At 37.5% G+C, this 20,006-nt stretch overlaps 1 protein-coding gene across 1 annotated transcript in view; it reads right to left on the reverse strand.

Moving 5' to 3' along the window:
• The window catches only part of GRID1 (glutamate ionotropic receptor delta type subunit 1), a 1,121,438-nt gene that overhangs the window by 189,801 nt on the left and 911,631 nt on the right, over positions 1-20,006 (reverse strand). Inside the window, exons 7-8 of the mRNA XM_044660282.1 lie at positions 16,426-16,587; positions 14,920-15,039 (exon numbers count right to left, since the gene is read on the reverse strand). Coding sequence (XP_044516217.1) covers positions 14,920-15,039; positions 16,426-16,587 — 282 coding nt within the window. The remainder of the gene's footprint in view (positions 1-14,919; positions 15,040-16,425; positions 16,588-20,006) is intronic.

The following is a 20,006-nucleotide window of genomic DNA, read 5'->3' on the forward strand; positions in this document are numbered from 1 at the left end:
ATAACTGGCTACCACTTGAAGACTGGAAGGTGATCCTTTTTTTTCACCCATCAACCTAGTGTTCACATTCTACTTATGGTGAGATCATGGAATCATGAGGTCCCCGGATGTCACTTTGGAAAATGCTTCATAAAACTACATTTTTCCTTTACTGTCTTCTTTTTCCAGGGTAAATATCTCTAGGTTTTTAGCTATCCCTCATAGATTCCTTATCTCTCACCATTCTGTGTATTGCCACAGTTAGTGCACCCCTTTGTACCAAAAACTAAACATCAACCACACTGCAGCTCTGAAAAATAGAGTATAATGCCAAAATTGTCTCCATCTGATTATAACCTTTCTGTTATTCTTCTCTATACTATGTATGGAGCTGAATATAGTTTTCTACATTGAGCAGTTAGTTGCTTAACAAATACTTAATAACATGAATGTGTGCATTACATTTTTCTTAATGTAGCCAATTATTGGATATATGTAAGGGTAATATATATCTCATACTCTTGGTTCATACTGAGCTTGTGATCAACTAAAAACAAATCAGGACATAAAAGATGTATCAGTTCATAAAAGTCTTCCCAATTTTTTTTTTTCTGAAAGCATCCAATTTCTTACAGCATAACAGCATTCCATCAGAATCATGTACTGAAACTTGTTAAGCCATTCTTTAGGCCATTTTTAGGTCTCCTCTTCCCTAAACTTGTGCAATTGTTTTTGTCTGTTTTCTGTTTTTATTTTTGTTTGTTTTTACTAAATAGATGAATTTGTTACTCTAAATTTTGTATTGTTGTCTACCCACTTTGAATTCATTTTTATTAGGTCATCTATCACAATCTATAAAATTGCTTAGAAGTTATCTTATAGGGGGCAGCTGAGTGGCTCAGTGGATTGAGAGCTAGGCCTAGAGACAGAAGGTCCTAGGTTCAAATCTGGTCTCAGACACTTCCTAGCTGTGACCCTGGACAAGTCACTTGACCCCCATTGCCTACCCTTACCACTCTTCTGCCTTGGAACCAATACAGAGTATTGATTCCAAGATGAAAGGTAAGGGTTTTAAAAAAAAGTTATCTTATATATAAACATATAACATCAAACAAGTTAAATCATTGGTAACTGGACATCTGGGAAGTCATCATTCTAGGTAGGTAGAAAGTCTTTGAGTCTCTTCATGACTTAGCATAAATACAACAGGCAATTCCTATGAGCAAAAACCATTATCATCCAGAAGGGGGAATTGAGGATTGCCTCCAAGTTATTGACATCTTCTTCCAAAGAGGAGATAAAAGAAAAAATGCAAAAGAGAAACGCCTTTACTTGTTCTCTCCACCACTGTGGGTCCAAATGACAGTCATAAGAGAATGAAGAATGTTTTTCCTGGTGTGAATAAACATCAGATGAACAATTTGAACTCGAGTCATGTCATTTGGTTCTGACCTCAATATTAGCAAAATTGCTTTTACATAAAGGATCATGACATTTGATTTAGGAAATACTCTCCAAGAATGTTAAAGAAATAACTGGGAGGTTTTCTCTATCCCTTTATCCGTATATACTTCTAATTAAGTTTCCTAAGAGAGGGAGAAAGAGTTAGGCTATGTATCATTCTAGATGCCCTGAACCCAATGCAGAAAAACAGAGACTCCCTCCTTTCATTCCTTCCCCCTCTACCTTTTTCCTCTTTCTTCTCCCACTCCTACTTTCCCCTACCTCTTTCTGCCTTTTTCCTTCTTTCTTGTACCCACAGACTCTATCCCCCTACAATTTTTCCCTTTCTCCCCTTGCCCCTTCTATTCTTTCTTTCTCTTCCTTTCCTTGCTTTCTCTCTCTCCTTTTATATCTCTCCACACTACTCTCTGTTTCTCTCTCTCTCTCTCTCTCACACACACACACACACACAAACACACACACACACACACACATATTCCTACATAAAATGCCTGGAGTCAAAAAGACTAGGAACTCAGGAAACTACATTTTGTGATCCTAGGACAGGACTCAGATATGGCATATGGAGCCAAAAGACTGTACACTCAGTCACTGTCCTATCCTCACTCTTACTGATGCCTCAAACACTACTGGCAAAGTTCATTTAAGTGTGGTATCGCAGCAGTCTAAAGATATAAAGTTTGAGTCTTGTGGGAATCTACCACAGATGTCCTTCCTGGCCAACTGGCTTTCTCTTGGTTTGAATACATTTCTGGAAGCTCCTGGCCTATAGATTAGGGGCTAGACTATGTGGCTATAACAAAGCTTGTCTGATGTTGCACATGGGAATGTAAATGGTGCATTTTGAAGAGAGGGGAAAAGCTGAGAACCTATCCTGTGGCAATCAGTGAATAATGAATAGTTATCACTTCGTTAAAAATCAACTGCACTCAGCAAATTCCCTGGCATGGTTATTGTTCTTGCAGAAAATACTTTTATTGAAAATAAAACTTGACAGATGAAAGATGGAAGACAATTCTCGGATATATAGAGGAAGCCCAAGGTATCTCTGTACCCGCAAAGAATTGCAAAAAGGGGCATGGAAAGTAGCAAAAGATCTAGCTCTCAAAATGGCCCTGGGCAAGGAGTCATGGGTTTATAGAGTTTAGGCAGAATTGAAAAAAGTCTTTAGAGATCATCTAGTCCAATCCCAAAAAATGTATAGTTGAGGCCACTAAGGCTCAGAGAAATAAAATGATTTACCCAAAGATATAAAGATAGTAAGAGGTACAGCTCAAATTTGAAACTAGATTTTCAAACTACAAATCCAATCCTATGTCCACTGCATCAGTAGATATAGCAGTGATGCAAAGTTATAGCATAGCTGTAGCACAGCGAGTCATAGATCTAGAAATGAAAAAGACAATAGAAATAATTATGTCCAACTCTCTAATTCTACAGATAAGGAAACAGAGGCTTAGAAAAGAGATAGTAATTTCCCAAGAATACATAAGTGGCAAAGGTGAGAAACAAGTTCTGCACCTAGATTCTCTGTTCTAGAGCCTGTGGTCTTTTCACTTTACTAGTCTTAAAGGAAAATATGGGTATAGGAGAAAAAGGATTCCCTAATGCATTAAAGATTTGCCTTCTCCTATGGATCACCTCTGTGACTTTGTTCATGCTACAGACATGCTACAGTCTGTGGGCCACAATTTCTTAATGAATAAGAGAGAATTATATTGGATTAAATGTTCTTTTAGAATTATTCTAGCATAAACTTCAAGTTATTTTATGTTTTTTATGTTACTTGTGTCTATTGGAATGCCAGGAAGATAGATCTTTTCTGGCATGATGGAATATATACTGTCCATGGTATCAGGAGATCTGGGTTAAAGTCCCAAACTACTATTTATTCCCTGATTCTCCTTAGCTGAGCAAGTAATGTCTCTTCTCTTGGCCTCAGTTTATTGAGCTATAAAATGAAAGTATTGGATTTCTAATGTACCTTTTATTTCAAATATTCAATGATTACTCTGTCAACCTGAATGTTTGAAGGTTAGTAGCAATGTTAGTAGCTTTTAAAGTAGATAAAATGCCCCACTTGATTGCAGAGACTCCCATTATTTCCCTTTAATTGGCTTTTTTCCCCCTTAACATCCTCCACCTTCAAACTCTCTCTGTCTCTGTCTCTGTCTCTTTCTCTTTGTCTCCTCTCCTTCATTTGGTTCAAAAATGGTATTGAGACAGAGGCTGCTTTTAGATATTAGAGTTATAGAAGAAATTGGGTCAATGGTGTTTCAGAGTCTTGATTTAAAATAATCATTGACCAAGAGTAGGACAAAAAAGAAAACTCTTCTTATCATAGAAGTCTTTAGGAAAGAGTAATAAAAGAAAAAAATGTGATATGAGAAGGTTTGCATGGGTTAAAATTTGCATAAAGTTTTTTAAAAGTCCTGAATGAAGAACAAAGCCCTCTGTAATAGTTTGGGAATCAGGATACCAGGAGGTTCAGAAAGGTAAGCAACTGGGTTGTACAAAGATCATTTTAAAGCACACAGGGTTAACAGGGAGCCAAGATGGCAGTGGAAAGGCATGGACTCATCTTAGCTCTCTCAATTTTCTCTCCAAAAAACTTCAAAATAATGAATCTAAATTAATTCTAGAGCAGCATAACCAACAAAAGGATAGGGTGAAACAATTTACCAAACCAAAATAATTCCTGAGGTCAGCAGGAAATGTCTCTCATTTGGTTAAGAATAAAACACACTCTAACACAAGATGTAACCTGGTAAGCCAGCAGTGTCTTGAGAGTGGCTTCCAGAGCTCTCAGCTCAGAGATAGAAAGGGAGTCAAACAACTGATAAGAAGGAGAGTACAAGGGGCACTGCTGGCACTGGAAGCAAAACTCTGGGGCATTGTTCATACTCAGCTCCAGGTCTCACTCCCAAGACTAGAAGCTGCATTAGCAAATTAGAGTATGAACCCATAGAGGTACAAGGGACGCGGGCCACAGTTTAGAAAAGAAAAGTGAGTATTCACTCATAGATCAGAGCACAGTATAAAAAAGCAGCAACCATACTTCTTAGGTCATTCCAATTTGGAAAAATTGAATCAGCAACAAAGGCTTCCAGAGTTCTCAGTCACAGACAATAAAGACAACTGCTCAGTGGGACCTCTGGGTGCAAGACTTGTTGCATTCCCAATAGGTAGAATCAGGTCTCTGTTGTGGATGGTTTTCTCAGAGGAAGGAAGATCATTAGTACATATGAGCACTTGTGGCCACAATGGAGCAAGGGACTCTAGTCAAAGTTCAGAGGTGGAAAACTGTGCTTGTGGTTGGTCACAGACCAAAGCACATGCTAGGAACGTATTAAAAACAACTCTCCTTAGGTCATACCACTTTAGTAGAACTAAAATCTTATAGATCTCCAGAGCTAACTCTGAAGGTAGCTACACAAAGAACCTGAAGCTTAGAAGAATGCTCTCTCTACCACAAGAAAAGAGTCCAAATTTAACATTTTTTAAGTAAAAGGAAAAGAAAAAGTCTGGAAAACAAGCAAACAACAAAATAAGAAATGCAACTTTGAAAATTATTTTAGTGTCAGGGAAAACCAAAACACAAAACTCAGAAGAAAATAACAAAGTCAATACTGCTGTATCCAAAGCCTCCAAGAAAAATATGAATTTGTCTCAAGCTAAAAAAGACTTAATGGAGGATGTCAAAAATGATTTTAAAATCAAGAGAGTTAGAAGATAACTTGTGGAAATAAATGAGTGATACAGGAGAAACATGGGGGGAAAGGAGTCAACAGCTTAGTAAAAGAGGTAAAAAACAATAAAGAAAATAATACCTTAAAAGCAGAATAGAACAGTTGATAAATAAGGCAAAACATAACTAGCGAGAAGAACTTCTTAAAAATCAGAATTTTCAGATAAAGAAATCAAAACTATCAATAAGCACATGAGAAAGTGTTCTAAATCTCTAATAATTAAAGAAATGCAAATCAAAACTCTGAGGTATCACCTCACACCTAGAAGATTGGCTAAAATGACAGCAGGGGAGACTAATGAATGTTGGAGGGGATGTGGCAAAATTGGGACATTAATGCACTGCTGGTGGAGTTGTGAACCGATCCAACCATTCTGGATGATAATTTGGAACTATGCCGAAAGAGCACTAAAAGAATGCCAGCCCTTTGATCCAGCCATACCATTGCTGGGCTTGTACCCCAAAGAGATTATAGGGGAAAAGATATGTACAAAAATATTTATAGCTGCACTCTTTGTGGTGGCAAAAAACTGGAAAACGAGGGTATGCCCATCAATTGGGGAATGGCTGAACAAATTACAGTATCTGTAAGTGTTGGAATACTATTGTGCTCAAAGGAATAATAAACTGGAGGAATTCGACGTGAACTGGACCAACCTCCAGGAATTGATGCAGAGTGAAAGGAGCAGAACCAGGAGAACATTAAATACAGAGACTGATACACTGTGGTAAAATCAAATGTAATGGACTGCTGTACTAGCAGCAATGCAATGACCCAGGACAATTCTGAGGGATTTATGGAAAAGAACACTACACACATTCAGAGGAAGAACTACAGGAGTTGAAACAAAGAAGAAAAACAACTGCTTGAACACATGAGTTGATGCAGACATGATTTGGGAAGTAAACGCTAAACGACCACCCTAGTAGAACAATGAAAAATATGGAAATAGGTCTTCATTGATAACACATGAAGAAACCAGTGGAGATGTGCATTGGCTACAGGGGTGAGGGTCTTGGAGGGGCAGAGAGTAAGAACATGAATCATGTAACCATGGAAAAATTTTTTTTCTAAAAAATAAAATTAAAAAAATCAGAATTAGCCATACGGAAAAAGAGGTGCAAAAATTCAATGAGGAGAAGAACTGTTAAAAAGTAGGGATAGCCAAATGGAAAACAATGTATAAAAGTTCACTGAAGGAAATAATGATTTAAAACTTAGAACTGGAAAAGTGGGAGCTATTGACTCCATTAGGCATCAATAAACAATCAAATCAAATCAAATCAAAATAATGAAAAATAGAAGAAAATGTGAAATATCTCATTGAAAAAAAAACTGCCCTGGAAAACAGATCCAAGAGAGTTAATATAAACATTGATGGACAATCTGAAAGCCATGTTTTGTTAAAGGAACTTAGATATCCACTTTCAAGAAATTATCAAGGAAAACGGCCCTGATATTCTAGAACCATAAAGTGAACTAGAAATTGAAATCCCCAAAAGATAACTCCCCAAAATATTATAGTCATATTGTGGAACTGTCATATCAAGAAGAAAATATTGTAAGTAGTCAAAAAAGAAACAATTTAAATATTATGGAGCCATAGTCAAAATAATGCAAGATTTAGAAGCTTCTACATTAAATAAATGCAGAATCTGGAATAGGATATTTCAGAGGGCAAAAAGAAGGAGAACTTCAACCAAGAATTACCTACTGAGCAAAACTGAACATAATGCTTTGGGGGAGGAAATTAATATTCAATAAAATAGAGGACTTTCAAAAATTCCTCATGAAAAGACCAGAACTGAATGGAAAATTTGATTCTCAAGTGCAAGAATTAAGAAAAACATAAAGAGATGAATAGGAAAGGGAAATCTAAAGACATTTAATAAGGTTAAATTGTTAATATAACTTATATGGGAAGATGACTCTTGTAACTCCTAAGAATTTTATCTTAGAGCAGTGAGAAGTAGTATACATAGACAGAGAGCAAAGTTTTGAGATGAATATGATTGGAAGACATGTAAAAATTAAATTAAGGGTTAAGAAGGAGGAATGCATTAAGAGAAGGGGGAAGGGAAGAATAAAATGGGGTAAATTATCTTACATAAAAGAGGCATGAGGGAGCTTTCACAGTGGAGGGGAAGATGAAAGAAGTTGGGAGGGGAGCATCTGGTCCCCACTGTTATTGGAATTGGCTCAAAGAGGGAAGAATATACAAAAACAATTGGGCAGAGAAATCTATTTTGCGCTATAGGAAAATAGGAGAGGAAAGGATAAAAAGGGGGGAGCTGATAGAAAAGATGGCAAATTGGGGGATGTAGTGGTTAGAAACTAAAGACTTTTGAGGCTCGACAGAATAGGAGAGAGAAAAGAAGGGAGAATAAGATGTAGAGTAATAAACAGTGATCATAATGGTGCATTTTTTTTTACAAATTTCTAATAAAGGACTCATTTCTCAAATAAATAGAGAAATGAGTTGAATATATAAGAATAAAAGTCCTCCTCAATTAATAAATAGTCAAGGGATTATGAACAGGCATTTCTCAGACAAAATGATTAAAGCTATCTATAGTCATGTGAAAACATGCTCTAAATCATCATTAATTAGAGAAACAATTCTGAGGAAATACCACACAACTATCAGATTGGTTACTATTGCAAAGGAAATGGACAAAACTGGAGAGAATATAGGAAAAGACACTATATGACACTATAGTGCACTGTTGGAGGAGTTTTAACTAATTCAACTATTCTCAAGAGCAATTTTACCCTATGCACAAAGGGCTTTTAATCAGTACATATCCTTTGATCCAACAATACCTTTACTGGGTTTGTATTCCAAAAAGATTAAAAAAAAAAGGAGGAGGACCTATATGTTAAAAATTATTTAAAGCAGTGCTTTTTGTCAGGGCAAAGAATTGGAAAATGAGGGGGTACCAGTCAATTGGAAAATAGCTAAATAATATGAATATAAAGGAATATTATTGTGCTGTGAAAAATGATGAAATCAGAAGGCCCTCAGAAAAACAAGGAAAGACCTACGTGAACTGAAGCAGAGTGAAGTAAGTAAATTCAGGAGAACACTGTGCACAATGAAAGCAATACTGTACCATCAATAACTTAGTTATTCTTAGTAATACAATGATCCATAAACAAGGATTCATGATTTAAAAAAAAAATCTGCTTTCAGAAAAAGAATTTGATAGAGCCTGAATCCAAACCAAAGCAATCTTCTTTCACTTACCTTTTAAAAATTTTTTTAATTTCCTTCCACAAAAGGATTAATAAGGGAAAATGTTTTACAGAATTGCACATATAAAATCTACATTAGGTTGCTTACCATTTCAGTGAAGAATAAGAAGGAAGGGAGAAAGAAAATTTGGGACTCAAAATTCTTTAAAAATGATGGACATTTTTTTACATATAATTGGGGTAAAACAATATAAAATAAAAATTAACGATAAATAAAAGATAATAAATGAAAATAAAAAAATAAAAAAGCTACATAATGGGATAAAGATGAGAATTTAGCAGAAAATGCTTGAACTTTACTTTCATTGGAATTGGCTAAAGTAAAAAAATAACAGGTACACTCAACTGGATGTAGAAATCTATCTTTTCCTATAGGAAAATACAAAAGGAAGGTAATAAGAAGAGGGGTTGATAGAAGGGAAGGTGGAGGAGAAAGCGGTCAGAAACAAAAAACCTTTGAGAATGGATAGGATGAAAGGACTAACAGAAAAGGATAAATGAGAAAATTGGATGGAAGGAAATACATAATTAGTAATCATAATTGTGAAAAAATGTTTCAGCAAGTTTCTCTTATAAAGGCTTCATTTTGCAAATATATAAGAAATGAGTCAAAATTATAAGAGTATAAATCATTCCCCAATTGATAAATGGTTAAAGGATATGAACAATTTTCAGATTAAAAAATCAGTTATCCATAGTCATATTAAAAAGTGATTTAAATCAGTATTGATTAGGGAATTCAAATTAATATAACTCTGAGCTAATACTTCATATATATCTGATTGGCTAATATACAGAAAAAGAAAAATGACAAACATTACAGGGGATTTGGGAAAATTGAGAAACTGCTATCCAGTTGTTGGAATTGTGAACTGGCCAATAGCTCTAGAAAATAATTTGGAACCATGCCCAAAGAGCTATAAAACTGTGCATATCCTCTGACCCAGCAATACCACTATTAGATCTGGAACTGAAAGAGAACAAATAAACAAACAACCAGAAAATGAAAAGGACCTATATGTACAAAACTATTTATAGCAGCTCTTTTTGTTGTGGCAAAGAATTGGAAATTGAAAGGATGAGAATCACTGAACACTATTGTGCTAAAAAAACAATGAGTATGTTTTCCTAAAAATCTGAGAAGACTTAAATGCACTAATACAAAGTGATGAGAGCAGAACCAGGAGAAAACTGTATACAGGAAAGCATTATTGAGCAACTATGAATGATTTCACTTTTATCAGCAATACAATGATCCAAGACAGCTCTAAAAAATTATAATAAAAATGATATCCACCTCCAGAGAAAAAATTGATGGATTCTGAATGCAGATTGAAACATACTTCTCTTTTCTTGTCTTTTTTTTTTTGGTCTGTTTTCTTTTACCAACATGACTAATATGCAAATATGTTTTGTATAAGTACACATGTATAATCCATAAACAAATGCTTGACTTCTCAATGGGGGAAGAAGATAAGGGAATGTGAGAGAAAATTTGGGAACAATATATTTTTTTAAGAATGTTAAAATTGTTTTATGTGTAATTGGAAAAAAAGAAAGCATTTTAAATTCATTTATTTATTCATAATACTTTTTTTCCATGATTACATGATTCATGTTATTTTCTTCCCCTCTTCCCTCCCCTTCTCAGAGTTGACAAGCAATTCCACAAAGTTATACATGTATCATTGTTCAAACCAGTTTTCATATTATTCGTATTTGCAATAGAGTGACCTGAAAATATTTTAAATGAAAAAAGAAGGAAAAGAAGTAGGTGGTTTCACTTGAAGGAATTTTAAGAGTGTCATCATAGTAATCAACCACCTTAGAGGCTAATATTTAATTTTATATGAAAGAATTTTCTGCAAGTGTTATTGAGATAGAGATTAGATATGTGATTTCACTGGTATAGGGAATTTCCACAGGAAGAAAGTCTGTCTACCAATCAGGATGGTAACCAATCTTCTCCATACTTTAGAGTCTGACAGATTGGCTTAGATCCTCAAGAGGTTAAGTGACTTCCTTAAGTAATACCACCAGTATGTGTTATAGGAGGAACTTAAATTCAAATCTTCTAGGCTTTAAGGCCAACTCCCTCTTCACTAAATAAAAAAGTTCTAATTTTTGGGAACTTCCATATAGATGGCATACTTAGTTTCAATCTTTCTTCAGTACTCACTCTCCCCCAATAAAAATCAAAGATTGTATTTTGTATCAACTTGCTATCCAAATTTGCCTTGGGCATTTTCAGATAAAAGGGAAGAATAGAAATAAGGAATTAAGAAAAAGAAGGAGGGGAAGAGAGGGAAGAAAAGTGGAGAAAAAAAACAGATGTAGAAAACAAAGCAAAGGAAATGCCCTAGTACAAAAGGCCAGAATCATCACAAAAATATCCCCAAGTGGTTAGAAAAAGCTTCAAAGGATTAGTACTAGATCCAGCTTCCTTAATACCAATACAGGTGGTGCTTCAGCCACATCCTCCCCAGGGCAGAGTGACATTTCATGATTTCTCCTCTCCCAAGAATTAGGCAGAACACAAAGAAGATTGAAATTTTAACTACATTTGTTTACATGGCAAAATTGGTGCTGGTGAGAAATAAAATCCATGTTTTTGGTTTCTCTATCTAGGGCTCCCTCTTCAAACCAGGGCCCCAAGAGTTTCAGATTATCCAGTGCCATCCTGACCATTATCATCCCGTAATTGAAGAAGAAATCACCAATCTCTTTTCTCTTCCTGGGGAGTCAGGACTGATTTTTCACAGTCTCTGGATAACACTTTATCTTAAATATCTGAGAAAAGTCTTCCTTCTGATGGCTTTTCTCTGGCATAATTATTTCTTTAATCCATCCTTTCATTCCCTGATTTTAAAATAATCTCAGTGGTTTAAACATTATAGAAGCTAGCTTGTAGGCTTTATCCCTTTAATGTTAATTATTTTTTAATTGCAGGGACCCCTCTCTCATCATCAAAAATATTACTTCTGATATATAGTCAATTTATAAGACTTTGATTTAGCCCTTCATTTGCTTTCATTCATCTGCGGTGTATAGTCATTTTCATGTATGATTTATACTGTTAATAGAAGTGATCATTCCCATTTCTCTTCCTTCCACTAAAAATATAATAATGTCTTTTCTCTATCTATCCTCCCCTTCTGTTTTCTCTCTTCACCAAGTGGCCTTCAATTTGAATACTATTTCCCATTTCTGATTTGTCTTCCCTCTCCCTCCCTTATCTTCCCCTCTCTTCCTTCCTACTGTGATGGGATGAGACACTTACTAGAATGGGTCCAGCTCATCTCAAACATAAACTCTCAATTTGGTGTCTCCAGCCTCTTCATTTACCCTCCCCATTGGTGAGAAATCTAATCATCTTTCCTTGATTCATTCTGAAATCACTCAGATGCCTTTTTGCTTTTTTTTTAAATACACCCTTTGCTTAAATGATGAACATGTGATACTACAGTCAATGCTGTTCACTCCTTTCCTGATAACTTCTCCTGTGTTGATAAGCTTGCTAAGCTACCATATAATGACTGGCCTAGGCTGTTGTGAAAGAAGGATTTTTAAAAATGACAGAAGAATACAATTTAGAAGAAAATCCACTCTGAAATCAGCTTCCTTCTCCTCCAACTCAATTACATTCAGATTTCTTGCTCAGGAGTCGGTAAGACAGAGAGACACATTCTAACTCCCATTGGTTTCAGAGCCTTTGATGAGGGTTTCCTTGGTAACAGTGGAAAGCCCAGACACTTGAAACAGGAAGTTGAGAGCAATGTTCCTAGGGCTCTCTCAGGCTCCTATAGTGGCAACCAGCAGCACCAGGAGACTGACTTGAGTGCCCACTGTTTGGAAAGTGGCCAGATCTAAAATGGAAGCCCACTTGTTTACCCAACAGCATCCAGAGATGAAGGGAGGCATTTGCAAGTGACCATTCCCCTTGCCTGAGCTGGTCTCTCTAAGAATCTCTGGCTTTCTTGAATATTCATCTCAAGTGCCACCTCCTGCAAGCAGCCTCTCTCTCCTCTTTTCCCCAGTGCTAGTGCTTTCCTCTAGAAGGCTCCTTTCCACCTGTTCTGTATTAGCTTGGATGTACAGAGTTCTGTACATGTTGCCTTCCACATTAGAATATAAGCTCCTTAAGAGCAGGGGCTATTTCTGTTCTTGTTTTCCCCTTTTCAATCACCAGGACTTAATATGGCACTTGGCAAATGGTAAGTACTTAATTCACATTGATCTATTGACTGGACAGAAACTGATATTAACAATGATTTTTCTATGATAAACTCATTCTCCTTTTTTACATACTTGGGTAAAATTCATTTCTAAACATCAATTTTTGGCTCTGTAACATAAGAGATTTGAATTATATGTCTGCTAATGTTCTTTTTAGTTCTAAAACATAAGGATGAGACAGGGAAGAAAAATTCAGTACTAAAATTGTAAAAAATAGGTTAAAATTGTTTTAACATCCAATTAGAAAAAAGATGTATTTTAAAAGTATTTTATCTTTATTTTATTTAATAACTTTATTTTATACTTTTATTTTTATTTAATCAATTATTTCATAATTTACAAATAAATTATTTAATATAATAAATGATGATAATAAATAATAAATTTTCCAAAGTTAGATGATTCAGGTTGTTTCCCTCCCTTCTTCCCTCCTGCCTCCTGGAGCTGACTAAAAGTTTTAAAAGTGTAAGGGCCTCGGGGCAGCTGGGTAGCTCAGTGGAGTGAGAGTCAGGCCTAGAGACAGGAGGTCCTAGGTTCAAACCCAACCTCAGCCACTTCCCAGCTGTGTGACCCTGGGCAAGTCACTTGACCCCCATTGCCCACCCTTACCAATCTTCCACCTATGAGACAATACACCGAAGTACAAGGGTTTAAAAAAAATTGTAAAAAAAAAAAAGTGTAAGGGCCTTGAGATTAGGAACCATTTTTATTTCATTTAATTTTTATACCTACGACTTTGTACTCTGACACACAATGTCTTAAATGCCTGTTTTATTAGATTAAAGATTGGTCATATCAGCAGTTATCTTAGGATCCCTTGCTTTCTCTTCTGAACATCTCCATGCTTCTCCTTCCTGCCCTTTTTAAAAATGCTTTGTCCCCATTAGAAGAGGCAGTATGATGTAGAGAACAGGTATCTAGTTTTGAAGGCAGGAGAACCTGGGTTCAGATCCTACCTCTGGCAAATATTGGCTAAATGACCTTGATCCAGTTGGTTAAGCTGTCAATGCTATAAGCAACTCTCTAAGACTCTAAGAAGAAGAAAGAGCATCAACATACATTGGTACAAGTTTTCTCATGTGGGAATACTCTGTACCCATGAAACCACAAGTACAGGCTTATCCCTCTCCCTAGTGTTGTTTTCTCTACACCCCCAAACTGACAGTTTGGTAAACCCAATGTTCCTTTGATTTCCAACACTCCTGTTTAAGCACAAGATTGAACCTCTAAGTATGGATAGAACTATTCTTCCAGATGTTCCAGGAAATGGAAGGATGCCAATATCAACGGTTCAACAATGTGCAGGCTCCATCCTTAGAAATCCTGTTCCTTATAAATATAAGTACCTTCCCATGTAAAACCCAGTGGGATTGCACATTGGGTATGGGAGGGGGTGAGAGGAGGGGAGGGAAAGAATATGAATCATGGAGCCATGGAAACATGTTCATAATTAATCAATAGAATCAAAATAAATTAAAAAATAAATATACATGCCTTTCAGTGTGAATATGAATGGACATGTGTTAGGAGTGTGCCTTTGTGTGAGCAAATATGATCATGGATGTTGATATGTGTGACTGAGAATGGGTGTTAGTGTGTTTGGGTGTGTGTGTGTCCACATCTGTGTTGTATACATTTGGTCAAGAAGATGCATATGTATATAATAAGCATATGTGTGTCTTGGTGTGAAAATGCTCTTGTCATATTTTTTCTCAGCTGTTTACTGATTAGAACAAATTTCTTTAACTGAATCAATTATAAGTCTCTTGAAAAGAAACAGTCTCAGATTCTGTATTGAACTCTAGCTGTTGCATGCAGAGAGGATGTATTACAAAGTACTTCTTGCTTGCTTACAATCCCTAGGCATTGCAGTTTCCACCTAGCAAACACTATGAATGTTTCATTGCAGGGAAAAATGCTCTGACACTGTTTCCGCATTAATCAAACCTTGCACAGTAGGGAGAGAGACAGAGACAGAGAGAAACGAAGCCAGAGAGCTAGAGAGACACAGGGAAGAGACACTCTTTCCGCATTAATCAAACCTTGCACAGTAGGGAGACAGACAGAGACAGAGAGAAACGAAGCCAGAGAGCTAGAGAGACACAGAGAGACAGAGAAATGAGACAGAAACAGAGACTAAGAGAATGTGGCCCCTATTTCCTTCCTTCTGTTGTCATTCCCTCACACTTGGATATGATATTTCAAGCTATGAATAATGGACACATTTGGGACTTACCTTGCGCATGTCTTTGCCAAAGGTCTCGCTGTAAGTGGTTCCGAGAATTTCAAACTGGACATAGGGATTGGAGCTGTCTTCTCGGAACTCCATCACTCCTGTGAGGCCAGTGATATGGCCCTGCGAAAGAAAGCACAAGATATCACTGACTAGAAGGAACTTCTGGGGGAGAGGGAAAGGAAATGGACTGGAATGTTTCTCCAATAAGGAATACTAAGGACCTTTTAGAGTGAAGAATGGAAAATAACTGGGGAGACTTGGATAACAATGAAAGATCTTTAATAAGCATTAACACCTATTTTGCCAATGTATCCTAAGGACCTCAGGACTTTTCCATCTAGCTTACAGCTAGATGTATGTTGTCTTCCACATTAGAATATGCACTCCTTGAGAATAAGGACTACCATGATTTTCTATTTGTTTCTCCAGTACTTAATAATGAGTAATAAGTAATTCATTTATTTATTCATTCATTCGCCTTAGTGAATAAGCTAAGTCCAGAACTCAAACAGAGAGACCTTCACAAAGTACTCAGTTTCCCTTGGGTCACCTTGATTTCTGAACTTTAGAAACTGTCCAGCATGGCAAAGTTCTAAGGTTAAGCCAAAGGAGAGAAAAATCATAGCCCTGATCCCCTACTCCTGAGTATTTCATCTGATTGATTTTCCTTTAGGTAGTAAATATTTTTACCTATTTACTAGGTAGAAACATTAACTTTGGGGAGAGCAGCAGAAACATTAACTTTGGGGAGAGCTTATAGAAATGTATCTGAGCAGCAATAATTGGGTGAGTCATGAGGTATTTCCCCATATATCTGAGCTAGAGTAAGGGTATTTCCCAATCCCAAAGAGAAAATATAAAAAGGCAGGAAACCACACTTCCATTCGCCAATCATATCATTTTCTCTCCTTGAATAAACTTCCCCCAGCGAGAACTCCCAGCTCTTCATCATGACGCCAGTTGATTCAAACTGACACCAATACATTTTCACTGTTATTGAAACCCTGAGCAATTTATTGAATGTAAAACTCTAAATATTGGAGATTTCCCTAAATGCTATTTCACAATTTCTAAAGGCCAATTCACTTTCACTAGTCTTCTGTGGATTCTCCAATTCACCTATAATCCCACTTACTAAATTTTCATCCATTGGAAATTCATAAGATATCTCAGCACCAGAAGCCATCATAAATGTAGAGCAGCCTGAGCCGCCCTCCCTTAGATACACATTTCCATTTTATTAACACGACCCAGTGCCAAGTTCCAGGAATAGTTTTTGTGATGGCAGCAACTTTTAGTCAGATTAAAATTAAAATGGAGCTGGAGGCTAATCAGAAATGAGAGAATTTGTTCCATGGCACTCAACTCCTGGCCACCCAGTCCAGGACCTTGTTTTATCCAGAAGGATTTGTCTTAGAATAGAAAAGAAAATTCACTTCCCCATGCCAAAGCAGTCAGGAAATGGTGCCCCGCCATTTTATAAGAAGGGAGCCTCCCGATGGGTACCTTCTTGATGGTGTCCAGCATGGATCGGCCCCCATTCCAAGGCTTAGTGGACTTCCGCATACAATTCAGGCTCGCCATGCTATGCCACTTCCTATCTTCCAGCTTTCTGTGGAAGGCGTTGGCCAGCATCAACACACTGTCATACAGGTAGAGGTTAGACACCTGCAAAGAGTTTTTTAAAAACAGTGGCGTCATTTGTAAGGAAATACTTCTGGAGAGAGACTGTGAAGAGGGCTTCTGTAGCATCCTCAGGCATGGCTTGTGTACAGCCTTGTTGGTCCACTGATGCCAACACTTTAGGATCACAGATCTACAGGCTAATAGAGGCAGAGACTAATAGAGACTCCATCTGGAGGTGGACAGGACTGAACTCAGATGCCAGCTAGTCCAATCCCACCATTTTGGAGAGGAGAACTGACACCCAGAGAGGTTCAGTCATTTGCCTAAAGTCACAGAGGCAGCAAAGAGCAGAACTCAGTCTCGGATTGGAACTCAGGCCCTCTGGATCCAAAGTGAGCCCTTTCTGGACTGTTCCCTAGCATCCCATGTGGAAAACAAGACTCCAACATGCCCCCATGTAAAGAGCAGCCTCCAATGGGGGGAGCTGAGTCACCACCACCCAAACAGGCATCCTGAAGCCTGAGGAAAGTGCACGTGGGCCTGGCTGACTCTCACCCCCACCGACAACCCTGCAAACACTAATTGGCAACAGCCTCCCTGGCTGTCTGCAGAGCGGCCTGAAAGTGAAAAGAAACACATTACTTGTCACTGAGCTTCCTAGAGGGAAAACAGTTTATGAATACAAAACGGTAATAAAAACAGTGATCAGCTGAGTTCTCTGAATGCAGGCAGAGCCCATTCCATTCTGTGACAGAGATAGGAATGGCAGGCCCACTCCCCAAACCAATTCAAGGGATCTGAGTGAATAGGAGGGACAATCAGGGCTCTCTAACAGGGATGTTAAACTCCAGTCACTCCCAACAAAGAAACCCACCAGATGAGTCTGATGAAGGTTTTGATGATGTTATCCTAAAATGTAGAATAGTAGAAAGGAAGGAAGGAGGGAGGGAAAATGGAAGAAAGGAAGGAAGGGAAGGAAGGAAGAAAGGAAGGAAGGAAGGGAGGAAGGGAAGGAGGAAATGGGGAAGGAAGGAGGGAGAGAAGAAAGATGATATAGAAAAGGAAGGGAGAAAGAAAAGAAGAATGGATGAAGGCAAAATGGAAGGAAAGAAGGTGAGAAGGAAAGAGGTAGAGACCAAGGAAGGAAATAAGTATTTATTAACCTCCTATAATGTGCCAGACACTGTGCTAAGCACTTTATGAATATTAACTCATTTGATCCTGACAACAACTCTGGGAAGTAGATGCTATCATTATTCTCATTTTACAGAGGAGAAAACTGAGACAGGGTGGTTAGGATTCTTAACCAGGGTCGTGAAGTATCTGGACTCAGATCTTCCTGCCCCATGGTGCAGCAGTTTCTTTCCTGTTCCAGGTCTTGTTTTAAATGTATTTATTGACTCATACAACATTTGTGATCCTGATCAATTTGCTTTGCCCCTTTGGGCCTCAATTTACATATCTGCATAGTGAGTAGAATTTCACAGGTAAAATAGAACACAGAAGCCATCTAGACTAGCCTAGGTTGGAAAAGGAATCTCTGTTACAAAATCCCCTCAGGTGCTCATCTGCCTTTCTCTTATAGGCTCCAAGTGAGTTTTACCCTTTACTGCTGTCCATATTCAACTTTGGGCTCCCATTAATAGAAAAAGCTTTTTTTTTTAATTCATTTTTCCTGAAAATAGAGTCATCTCATTGCAGTTTCCACCTGTTTTCCCCATTCCCATTTCTTGGGTTAAATTGGATCCTTCTTCCATTTCACAGCCTTTCAAATACTTCCCACTCAGTCTCCTCTTCACCAGCCAAACAATGCTGGTTCCTTTCACTGATCCTCATATGGGGTCCCTCCACTCTTAGGGTGGCCTTTCTCTGGAGGCCATTCATTATACCCACAACACCCTTTGAAAACCAGGATACCCACAAATGAACATAATGTTCTAAATGAAGCCTGACTTGAGAACACACAGAGGAATTGCTGCATCCAAAGAAAATGCTTTGTAAACTGATGGAAATGGGAAGGGGAGAAATGAGTAGAAGGAAGAGAATGAGTATTTGCAATGATTGTTGTAATTGTTATTTCTGTGGTTGATGATGATGATGAGGACAGTGATGCCCTCTACCCTCATATTGAACCCTCAGAACCCCTGGGGACCTTTCATTTACCAGCAAGGTATCTTCTTCTCTGTGTTGTCCTCCCCACAATTAGAACATGAATTCTTGGAAACAAGGACTATGTAGCTTTTCCATTTCTATTCTCAATGCTTAGCACCATATTTTGCACAGAAGAAATACTCAATAAACAATTTTTCTCTCATTCATTCAGTGATGTTATTGAAAAGCATGGCTTTATTTAATTGACTCGAAGATATAACTCTTCTTTCTGGCAAGTTTGTGATGATGAGTTTGACTTACCACCTACTTATAGTACAACCATCAGAATCAGAAAGAATTGTATTGATCTTGGGCAGCTAATTGGCACAGTGGATAGAGTGTTAGCTCTAAAGACTCATCTTTCTGAGTTCAAATCTGGCTTCAATACTTCCTATAAGTGTGAACCTGGGCAAGTTACTTAACCCTTTTTGCCTCAATTCTTTCATCTGTAAAATGCGCTGGAGAAGAAAGTAGCAAACAACTGGAGGATTTTTGCCAAGAAAACCTCAAATGAAGTCATAAAGAAATGACTGAAATGACTGAACAAAAAGACATAGAAGAAAGCAAATAGCAGGCTGAAAATATCTTGGGAAACAAAGTCAACTAAAATTAGAAGGATAATAATACTTGGCTACATACAGACATAAAATGAAATTCTCCACAAATGGCCATTAAATATAGACATTTCCAATAACGTTTGAGGGCAAGAACAATTTTGTGATAGGAAAGGAATGGTCATGAAGTACAGAAAGGAAGGCTTCTCTTCATTATTTTTACATTTTCCCTCAGAGGTACACAGACAAGTCATTATCTCTCTGCTCCTATACCAAACCTTTCAGGTCTCTGCTGAACTGCTATTCAGAGGAGCTAGGGTACCTGAGGTGCTGACATAGAACACAGTTGTTGTTGCAACTCTGACTCACTATGCTTAAAAAGTAGATGCCAAATGGGCAGGCAGTATTGAGGAAAAGTTACTTTATCCCTTCTGCCAAATACCAGAAAGGCCTGATTCTCCTTTCCTATCAATCTTACAGCTCTTGGCAACCCTGGTGATTAAATAATTCACCATATTGGTTCCTTTCCAAAGACTAAACTCTATAATACTGGCAACTCTTGAATTCCGTGGGAGTTGAAACAGCTTATGGTTCTCTCTCTCTCTCTCTCTCTCTCTCTCTCTCTCTCTCTCTCTCTCTCTCTCTCTCTCTCTCTCTCTCTCTTCTGTCCTCTCTCTCCTCTCTTTCTCTCCTCTCCTCTCTCTTTCTCGTCTCTCTTGTCTCTCTCTCTCTCTCTCTCTCTCTCTCTCTCTCTCT

This window comes from Gracilinanus agilis, chromosome 2, assembly GCF_016433145.1.
Source record: "Gracilinanus agilis isolate LMUSP501 chromosome 2, AgileGrace, whole genome shotgun sequence".
Taxonomy (NCBI): domain Eukaryota; kingdom Metazoa; phylum Chordata; class Mammalia; order Didelphimorphia; family Didelphidae; genus Gracilinanus; species Gracilinanus agilis.